Raw genomic sequence first — 10,813 nt, forward strand, 5'->3', positions numbered from 1 at the left:
CAGGAGAATCACTTGAACTAGGGAGGTGGAGGTTGCAGTGAGCCAAGATTGCACCATTGCACTTCAGCCTGGGGGACGGAGCGAGATTCCATCTCAAACAAAGAAACAAAAGAATGACGCTAAAAAATTATGTCCTCTTGCCAGGTCAGGAATTATGAGGTTTCTAGGCTCTTCTTTACCTCCTTTGGATTCCTGGCAGGAACTCAAGAGAGAGAGCAGGTAAACAGATTCCAATTTCCAGCAGCAGGGCATTAGAAAAATTTTGGTCCCTTTGTGAGCCCTTGCGCCCTTAGAAAAGTATGGCTTGAAACAGGGTTTCTCTTATCTCTTACAAGCCTTTTTCCTCAAGCATTGGAATTCTGGTAGAGTGTTCAAAATACTATTAAAAAATTATTCTGACAGTGTGCAAGTGATGGGCCTGACAAAAAAACTATGGGACACTTCTTAAAATGGTAAGGAAGACTTTGTTCATGACTATTGCAATAGGTGTCAAAACTATTGCAATATAGCCCTGCATGGTGGCTCGCATCTGTAATCCCAGCACTTTGGGATGCAGAGGCAGAAAGACTGCTTGAGCCCAGAAGTTCAAGACCAGCCTGGGCAACACAGGGATACCTAGTCTCCACAAAATATAAAAATAAATTAGCCAGGAGTGGTGACGCACGCCTGGAGTCCCAGCTACTCTGGAGGCTGAGGTGGGCCGATCTCTTGGGCCCAGGAGTTTGAGGCTGCAGTGAGCCATGATCGCGCCACTGCACTCCAGCCTGGTGACAGAGCAATACCCTTTCTCGAAAAACAAAGACTATGGCAATAGGGGTGAGTGATGGGTCTCAACTCTGAATATAGCAGGGAATTTATAGTAAATGATCAAAGTGAATGGATCAATGCGTGGAAGATTACCAAGAGCAGACATGAGGGGTAGAGGTATTCTTGCTAAGTCAATTTAACAGGATTTTTGCTGGTGGCAGAGTGATCAGATATCAAGGGTGGGGTTGAGGAATTTGATCGGATATTGAGGGTGATTCGATATTAAGAGTGGGGGAGTTGTCACTAAACTGACTTAACTGGATTCTTGCCACAAATTTGGCAGGTTAAAGACGACCCAAGGAGGAGACTCAGTCAAAAACAGCTCAGAGGAGCCTTCTGACTAAAGTGTGGTCAAGGAGAGAGTCTTTGTCAATACCCAGCTGGTTTTCCCTTTGTACCACCATGTGGCGCCCTTCCCCCCCATACCTTCAGCTCTTAAGGCTCTTTAAAACAAAATAATCAAATTCGAGTTATCGAAATTCTAGGAGGGGCAGTCCCTCCCCTCCCTAGTTGCGGAAGACAATGGACTACAAGTCCCCTACTCTCTCGCGGGGCTATGATCCGACCGGTCCTGCCCACATTCCGGAGTCTCGCGCCTGCGCAGAAGGCAGAAGGTCCTGCGCTGAGAGAAGGGGGCGGAGACAGGACTACGCGCCTGGAGTAGGAGGAGGAGGAAAAAAGAGACATAGATTTCCATCCTTGCCTAGAGCGGCCCTTAAAGTGCCAGGGAGAGGAGGGCGGGCGGGGACCACTCCAGAATTGGCCGCTGGCGGTATCATGGCGACCCGGAACCCCCCTCCCCAAGGTGAGCGGCGAGGGCCTGAAGTGGTATCTGGGACGCGGCTCACAGCTCTCGACCTTGCTCCCATGGCACCTCTTCCTTCCCCTGCCCTAGGATTCTTCGAACTCTATTATTTTTTTAAGGCAGCCCCTTTCAGCACCCCCTCCGAGCTAGACTTTTTCCTCCCCTCTCTGCGGAACTCAAGCGGAGAGCCACCCCCACCCCCAGCACAGCCCTACCTACCTCCTGCCTTACCTTCACCTCCGGCCCTTCATTTCCATCTTCAAAGTATTATTATTTTCTTTTTTTAAACGTCTAGACTCAAGTGATTTCGCTGGGCTCCAGACTAGTTATCTCAGAGGAGGACCCCTCCCCACCCCCATTCCTTCCACTGATGAAAATGGACCCTGCTCTGACCTTGACCCTACTAAGATTTGGAGGTTGGGGTGACCCCTCACTACTGTGTCATTCTGAGTTGCCCCTGGCTTCGTGACCCCAGGCTGGTCCCTGGGCCTTTGAGAAAGCAGATGGGGGTCATTGTTGCAGGGCTCTTTACTCTTGAGGCCCTGGTCTCAGGAATTAAAGTCAGTAGTTTCCATGTGGGCATTTTTAGCTGTAGGCCAAAAGTAATGAGTTGTAACATATTTAAAAAGATGTATGGGACATTTCTGACTTTTGATTGACTCTACATTTATTTTTTGCATTTTGCTATTTTGAAGAATATGAAAGTGACGACGACTCTTATGAAGTGTTGGATTTAACTGAGTATGCAAGAAGACACCAGTGGTGGAATCGAGTGTTTGGCCACAGTTCGGGACCTATGGTAGAAAAATACTCAGTAGCTACCCAGATTGTAATGGGTGGCGTTACTGGCTGGTGAGAACAACGTCTTTTTCATTAAATTTCATTTGGGGGCCTGACACTGCTGACCTTTCATACATCGGGAAGAGTCACCGTGCACATGCAGTGGGTCTACACTGTTAATTCTGGAAGAGGCTTTTCTCTGAGTTAAAATTGATGTAATCTACATGCCCAGGCTCCCTGTTGGGTTTTGGCGATCCCCTCCCCCATGCCCACCGCTGTTCCTCTCCTCCCTCCTCATCCTTCTTTTGATTCTTTATATAATTTCCCCATTCTCATGTTCAGCACATGTCGTGGATCTGATTCAGTGATAGTAGATAGGAAGAAATATATGAGTTAATTATATGTAAATTTTTACATTTCATTCAGTGCTAACTACTGAAAAAACCTAAGAAACTCCCACGGTAGAACTGGCCTCTAGTATTGTCAGCCGTGTACAGAGCAGTGTAAAATGCTCAGTATGAATTATTGGTGATGATACAGATGATTCTGGTTTTTGTAGGCTCGTTCAGATTATGATAACTCTTTGAAAAAGAGCTGTAGAACATTAGTTCTGTGTTGAAATTAAAGGTCTGATTGCTTACTTGGGAATATTGTAGAGTCCATTAAGAAGTGGTAATAACCATCAGCCTGGCCAGTTAACATTTCAGACCACGTGATAACACAATGGCTACTGTGGATCTAATTCTGTTCTTACAATAAAAAGGCTAGCCAGATAACAAGGGGCAGAAACAAATTTGACTGTTTTGAAAATGTTCGTGACTGTAGAGAAATTTTGGAGTTAGTGAGGGTTCTTAACTTGTGCATAAGCATTTTTTCTTAGATACTCTTTTAAGTTCATCTTACATTGATTTAACTGAAATATTTACATGTTTCCACTTGATAAGTATAACGAGTATTTTTATTTGTGTTTTACATGTACCTTGGAATAATGACACACTCCTCTATGCCTTTTTGCAAATGCCATTTTATGATAGAAATACTCACTGTCAAGATTCTGTGTTGCAGAGGTGCGGCATTTATTCGTGATATGTACTTACTAATGCTGCTGCAGGAAAAAAGCCTGCAATTAGGAGAGAGATGCCTGTCAGAGCCTGGTCATTCAGATGATTCTCCACAGGCTGATAGTTCCTCTAGCCCTGTAATTCAGGGTATGGCTCTCTGCTTAAATAAGCTCACAATTTGGTGCCATGGGTGATTGGTTAATGTCAGTTAGGGCCTAAAGCCCAGTCTTAAAACAGACTCAAAAATAATTGAGAATAGAATTATCAAGTCATTTCATTGTTTCTCCTTGGAGACCAGACTCCTTGTAGATCAAGTCCCATCATTGGCAGAAGTTTGCTCGGAAAGCCTGGAGACAGAGCAGCAGGAGATAGGTTCATTGTAGTGACTGATGCCATCAAGCAATGGATACACATGCTTGTGGAGCACAGTCCAAGGGACATTGTGGCTGCTGTCTGCCTTTTCTGTTCCCTTTTCTGAGCCTTTGTTGCTGACTCCCCTACTGAGGGGCACATTCTTTATGGAAATACAATCGTCCCTCAGCATAGGATACCAAAATCTGCAGATGCTCATGTCCCTGATATAAAAAGGCATAGTATTTGCTTATAACCCGCACACTCTCTCGTACACTTTAAATCATCTCTTAATTACTTACAACACCTAATACAATGTAAATGCTATGTAAATACTTGTTATACGGAATTTTTAAAATCCGTGTTACTTTTTATTTTTTTTGTCTTTTTTTTCAAGTTTTGTGCCCTGATTGGTTGAATTGTAGATGTGAAACATATAGAGAGCTGACTATGTGTGTATGTGTGTGTGTGTATATATATGTATATGTGTATATGTGTATACATATATATGCACGTACACGTGTATGTGTATATATGTATATGTATATATGTGTGTGTATATATAGAACCGTGGAGACCAGGTGTGGTGGCTCATGTATATATGTGTGTGTGTGTATATATGTATGCACACATATATACATATACAATATACATATACACACACACACATTTGGATTATAGCCAGGTGTTGGTCCAGGAGCTGTATAATAGAACTCTAATAATTATACAGGCGATTTGTTGCAATGACTATATTCAGTGTAGTAAATTTTTGCAATTTTCTTAGGATGTAAAACTGATGTGATATTGTGGTGTATATTAAGGAGGAACAGTTAATAGGCACTAACTTAACAAGTTAGCAATTTAGACCAATTCAAGACGTGAATAGGAGGCTGAGGAGATTTTATTTAGCTGTAGGTAGCTATAGGCTTTTGATCATGACAAAAAATTAAAACTATTAGGATGGGTGATTGCTAGGAGAGATGGGAGGTGTCAAGTGTTCTGGAAGCAGGGTAATGATGACCTTGAGAATGGAAAGGAGAAGACAGTCAAATAACATCTTGGAGATAAAATATATAGAACCGTGGAGGCCAGGCATGGTGGCTTATGCCTGTAATCCCAGCACTTTGGGAGGCCAAGGTAGGTGGATCACTTGAGGTCAGGAGTTCAAGACCAGCCTGGCCAACATGGTGAAACCCTGTCTTTACTAAAAATACAAAAATTAGCCTGGTGTGGTGACACACACCTGTAATCTCAGCTACTCGGGAGGCTGAGGCAGGAGAATCTCTTGAACCTGGGAGATGGAGGTTGCAGTGAGCCAAGACTGCACCACTGCACTGTAACCTGAGCAACAAGAATGAAACTCCATGTCAAAAAAAAAAAAAAAAAAGTGTAATATTTGCTTATAACCTACACACACTCTTGTATACTTTAAATCATCTCCTAATTCTTATAACACCTAATACAATGTAAATAAATAGTTGTCATAGGGAATTTTTTTGTGTGTGTTATTTTTAATTTATTTTTTATTTATTTTTTAAGTTTTTGTGCCCCAATTGGTTGAACTGTGGATGTGAAACCTAGAGAGGGCTGACTGTGTATATATATACACATTTGGATTATAGCCAGGTGTTGGTCCAGGAGCTGTATAATAGAACTCTAATAATTATACAGGCGATTTGTTGCAATGACTATATTCAGTGTAGTAGATTTTTGCAATTTTCTTAGGATGTAAAACTGATGTGATACTGTGGTGTATATTAAGGAGGAACAGTTAATAGGCACTAACCTAACAAGTTAGCAATTTAGACCAATTCAAGACATGAATAGGAGGCTGAGGAGATTTTATTTAGCTGTAGGTAGCTGTAGGCTTTTGATCATGACAATTTTTTTTTTTTTTTTTGAGATGGAGTCTTGCCCTGTCACCCAGGCTGGAATGCAATGGCACAATCTCTGCTCACTACAACCTCTGCCTCCCGGGTTCAAGCGATTCTCCTGCCCCAACCTCCCGAGTAGCTGGGATTACAGGCACATGCCACCACGCCTGGCTAATTTTTGTATTTTTAGTAGAGATGGGGTTTCACCATGTTGGTCAGGCTGGTCTCGAACTCCTGACCTCGTGATCTGCCCACCTGGGCCTCCCAAAGTGCTGGGATTACAGGTGTGAGCCACCGCGCCCAGCCCATGACAAAAAATTAAAACTATTATCAGGATGGGTGATTGCTCGGAGAGATGGGAGGTGTCAAGAACAGTTAGAGGGCCCTTAAGAATGTTGTGGAAGCAAGGTAATGATGCCCTTGAGAATGGAAAGGAGAAAACAGTCAAATAACATTTTGGAGATAAAATATATAGAACTATGGAGGCCAGGTGCGGTGGCTTACACTTGTAATCCCAGCACTTTGGGAGGCCAAGGCGGATGAAATCACCTGAAGTCAGGAGTTCAAGAGCAGCCTGGCCAACATTGTGAAACCCCGTCTCTACTAAAAATACAACAATTAGCCGGGTGTGGTGGCGGGTGCCTGTAATCCCAGCTATTTGGGAGGCTGAGGCAGGAAAATTGCTTGAACCCGGGAGGCAGATGTTGCAGTGAGCCAAGATCATGCCATTGCACTCCAGCCTGGGTGACAGAGCGAGCTCTATCTAAAATATAAATAAATAAATAAAATAAAATAACAACAGAAATGTACTCTCTCACAGTTCCGGAGGCTAGAAGTCTGCAATCAGGATGTCAACAGGGTTTGTTCCTTCTTGGAGGCTCAGAGGGAGATATCTGTTTTATGTTTCTCTGCTAGCTTCTGGTGGTTGCCAGCAATCCTTGTCATTCCTTGGCTTGTAGATGTATTACTCCAGTCTCTACCTCTGTTGTCCTCACATGTCGTCTTCCCTCTGTGTGCGTCCTTATCTGATTAAGGCCCACCCTGTCCAGTATGATCTCATCTGAACTCATTACATCTGTAGTGACTCTGTTTTCAAATAAGGTCACATTTAGAGGTTTTGGAAAAGATGTGAATTTTGGAGGGGGACACCATTCAACCCAGTGCAGGAGGCTAGATTAGAAATATAGGATTCATTTGCACAGTGTGGATCTGGAATGCTGAAGGGAATGTGAGCTCACTGAAGGAGCAAATTAATCACGAAAGAAGTGTGAGCTGACACAGGGTAGATGAGACACAAAAAACGTTTAATATAAAAATAGGTAGATCTAGATAAGGAGGCTTTTAGAAATGTGGGCTGAAGTGTAGTCATTGAGTGGAACAACAGCTGGACCTGAAAGGGTAGGAAAGCTTTAAATAGGTAGAGCTAGGCAGAAACCCCTAGAAGCAGGGAGATTAATAGCTTGAGCAAAGGTGATGACCTATTTGGAAGTTAATGGGGCTGGAGCCGAAGGTGAGGGTCAGCCAGGTGTATGGACCATCTTGACTGTATTAAGCAAAATGTCACTTTTATTATGGGAGGTTTCAGCTTATGCAAATGTAGGAGGAGTGTAGTGAACCCCTGAGTACTTGTCGTTATTTTAGTAGCTGCTCTTTTTTTCTATAAATTCCCCTCCTCATCTGTCTGTCCCTTATTTTGAAGCAAATTTCAGACATTTTAGATTGTGCATTTTTGACTAGCCTATATAACTGAGGGGTTTCTGAGAAGGTTTCTGAGCAGGTAAGGGACGTGATCAAAAGAAATGCGAAGACATAAGATTTTATTAGGAAAGCAATGAAAAGTAGAAGAGGGAGAGGATTTAGTACATAATGGATTGTTTTCATCTTTTGTTATTTCTTTGATTAAGGTGTGCAGGATTTCTGTTCCAGAAAGTTGGAAAACTTGCAGCAACTGCAGTAGGTGGTGGCTTTCTTCTTCTTCAGGTATGTCAGAGCTTTAAGCACTTGCCTTTGCTTACATAAAAGGTGGAATTTTTCTTTTAGGCATCAGCTTATGAAAGAGCTACAATGAGTTTTGGAAGCTGACTTTTGTCTTGAAAGATAACGATTTAAATATTTCTGAGTTATTAAGCATAGTTTGATCTCACCTATTAAAAAGACAGCTATTGCCGGGCGCGTTGGCTCACACCTGTAATCCCAGCACTTTGGGAGGCAGAGGCAGGCAGATCCCTTAAGGTCAGATGTTCAAGACCAGGCTGGCCAACATGGTGAAACCCTGTCTGTACTGAAAATACAAAAATTAAAATTAGCTGGCGTGGTGGCACACGCCTATAGTCCCAGCTACTTGGGAGGCTGAGGCAGAATCACTTGAACCCAGGAAGCGGAGGTTGCAGTGAGCCGAGATCGTGCCATTGCACTCCTGCCTGGGCAACAAGAGCGAAACTCTGTTTCAAAAAAAAAATCCATAATCTTATATCTGAGGCAGGTAGATTTGAAGTTTTAGTTTTGTTCATATTCCTGTAAGTATAAGATCTACAAATGCTTTACCATTAGAGGATGTTTATCAGGGCATTATCTGGCATTCATGTCTGTTTGGCATATATTTTTTCAAAAATATCGTTCCTTGAAGATCAAATATAGTAAATCCAAAAACTGAAAATCTCTAGGAATGAATGTGAGCAACACTTTTAAAGATGCAGAGAACTGTCAGTTGTACTAGATTAAAAATGATTGATGTTCATAGCAACCAAAACCTGAATTCAACACCTAAGCCATCGATCATGTAATAACTAGTATAGTTGCTTTAAGTACAAGGGGACAGGATTTGTGTGTATGAAGCACAGATTTTGAGTTGTTCACTAAGCAGCCTTTTAAAAAATTTATATGTTTTCTTTCTCTTGGTGACATTATTAGGAATAATTGCTTATTACTTGTGGTAAGAGGTAAAAAAGAACATGATTAATACCTAAATTTAGTTCTTTGGATGAATATGCCAGCATTAGCACAGATGATAATTTTACTTAAGCTGATTTTGACTTGGTTTTATATGGAATCAAGAGCATATTTTATTCCATAGCTATTTTGAAGACTCAGTTGTCATTTCTGTTAGTGTAAAAGGGTACTGGACTGAAGCAGAGTTTCCTAAATGTTCACAGAATGGAGAGAAATGTATATTTTAATCCACTCTGCATGTCAGTTTTTCAGAAGTCCATTTCAGTTCACTCAGTATGCACCATTCAAATCCACATTTTGTCATTGCCACCTCCCACTTTTCTGCATTTAGTCCACACATTCTTTGAAGTTTTTAAGGCAGAACAACATAGGATCTGTCTGCATCAAACCAGTTTTTCCCACAAATATGACTAACCTTGAAAACTCAGTAGAAGGAAAGTGAAAGGGGAAATAAAGTAACAAATGGCTTTTAGGCTAATTGCCTAATATTCTTTAGGCCCACTTTCATATTTTGGTGACCTTTCTTATATTTAAAGATAAATATTAGTTTATTTAGAACTTAAAGCTTTCCTAGCAACAATATTAAGTGTTTTCCAATAGATATTTATTACACTGCCGTCTTAAAGTACACAATCTCTTCATTTTAATTTTTTGGAGTTACACATGCTTATAATTCAAAGGGCCAAGTAGTTGTGCAAGGCTTGTTACAGGTTGGTGTAATCCTCCACCTCTCTCACTACCCCCGTTTTTCCATCCCTGAGACATCCACTTTGAACTCTTAACTGATTCTTAAGGTAGTTATCTCTTTTTCCCTAAACAAGTTAATTGGACATTTCTTGATCTTTCAGTTTTAGGTGTGAACTATTGGCTTCCCATTATGGAATAGGAAAATTTAGCTGTCATTTATTGAACTGTTTTATTTTCTCTACATTTCTCCCCCCAGTCTCACATACCTGAATACTTTCTTCCTCTCCCTCAATCGTCTGAGTGTAGTTACTTCCCTTTTTCATAATTGTGTTAGATCATTCATTACATGGAGTTCACTGAGATTAATTACTTAGAGTTCACTGAACTTCTTGAACCTGTGAATTTATGTCTTTAATCATATTTGGGAAGGTTTTGGCCATTATTTTTACTAGGAAGTTTGGGATTTTTTGTTGTTGTTTTGAGAGAGAGTCTCGCTCTGTCGCCCAGGCTAGAGTGCAATGGCACAATCTTGGCTCACTGCAACCTCCGCCTCCCCGGGTTCAAACGATTTTCCTGCCTCAGCCTCCCGAGTAGCTGGGTTTACAGGAGCCTGCCACCGCGCCCGGCTAAGTTTTGTATTTTTAGTAGAGATGGAGTTTCACCATGTTGGCCAGGCTAGTCTCAAACTCCTGACCTCAGGCAATCTGCCCGCCTCGGCCTCTCAAAGTGCTGCGATTACAGGTGTGAGCCACCGTGTCAGGATTTTTTCTTTTTTCTTTTTCTTATTCTTTTTTCTTTTTTCTTTTTTCTTTGAGACGGAGTCTCGCTCTGTCTCCCAGGCTGGAGTGCAGTGGCACGATCTCAGCTCACTGCAAGCTCCGCCTCCCGGGTTCACGCCATTCTTCTGCCTCAGCCTTCTGAGTAGCTGGGACTACAGGCGCCTGCCACCATGCCCAGCTAACTTTTTTGTATTTTTTTAGTAGAGACAGAGTTTCAACATGTTAGCCAGGATGGTCTTGATCTCCTGACCTTGTGATCTGCCTGCCTTGGCCTCCCAAAGTGCTGGGATTACAGGTGTAAGCCACCACGCCCGGCCCAGGATTATATCTTTAGACAACTACTAGTTGTGAAAATCATCTTTCATTGTCATATGTATCAAATAGTTCATCAGTTTAACCTTCTGGGCCAACTTGGTCCCAGAGTCATCTGTCCTGTTTGCTTTCTAGGCCTGGTATACAGCTCTTACCCTGGGATCTCGCTTCAATACCTTCTGGATATTCCCTTTGTTTTTGTTTTGGGTTGTTTCCTATATGTTATGTCTTTTGTTTGTTTGTTTGTTTGTTTTTTGAGACAGTCTTGCTCTGTTGCCCAGGCTAGAGTGCAGTGGTGCAGTCTCACTCACTACAAACTCTGCCTCCTGGGCTCAAGGGAATCCTCCTGCCTCAGCCTCCCAAGTAGCTAGGACTACAGGCGTGTGCCACCATGCCCAGCTAATTTTT

The 10,813-nt window shown here is 42.2% G+C and overlaps 1 protein-coding gene across 1 annotated transcript in view; it reads left to right on the forward strand.

Moving 5' to 3' along the window:
* Positions 1-1,422: 1,422 nt before the first annotated feature.
* The window catches only part of FUNDC1 (FUN14 domain containing 1), a 21,068-nt gene continuing 11,677 nt past the window's right edge, over positions 1,423-10,813 (forward strand). Inside the window, exons 1-3 of the mRNA XM_033201514.1 lie at positions 1,423-1,612; positions 2,308-2,464; positions 7,583-7,658. Of these exons, the coding sequence (XP_033057405.1) occupies positions 1,585-1,612; positions 2,308-2,464; positions 7,583-7,658 (261 nt within the window). The 5' untranslated portion in view covers positions 1,423-1,584. The remainder of the gene's footprint in view (positions 1,613-2,307; positions 2,465-7,582; positions 7,659-10,813) is intronic.

This window comes from Trachypithecus francoisi, unplaced genomic scaffold (genome assembly GCF_009764315.1).
Source record: "Trachypithecus francoisi isolate TF-2019V2 unplaced genomic scaffold, Tfra_2.0 Lachesis_group6, whole genome shotgun sequence".
In the NCBI taxonomy this organism is placed as follows: Eukaryota; Metazoa; Chordata; class Mammalia; order Primates; family Cercopithecidae; genus Trachypithecus; species Trachypithecus francoisi.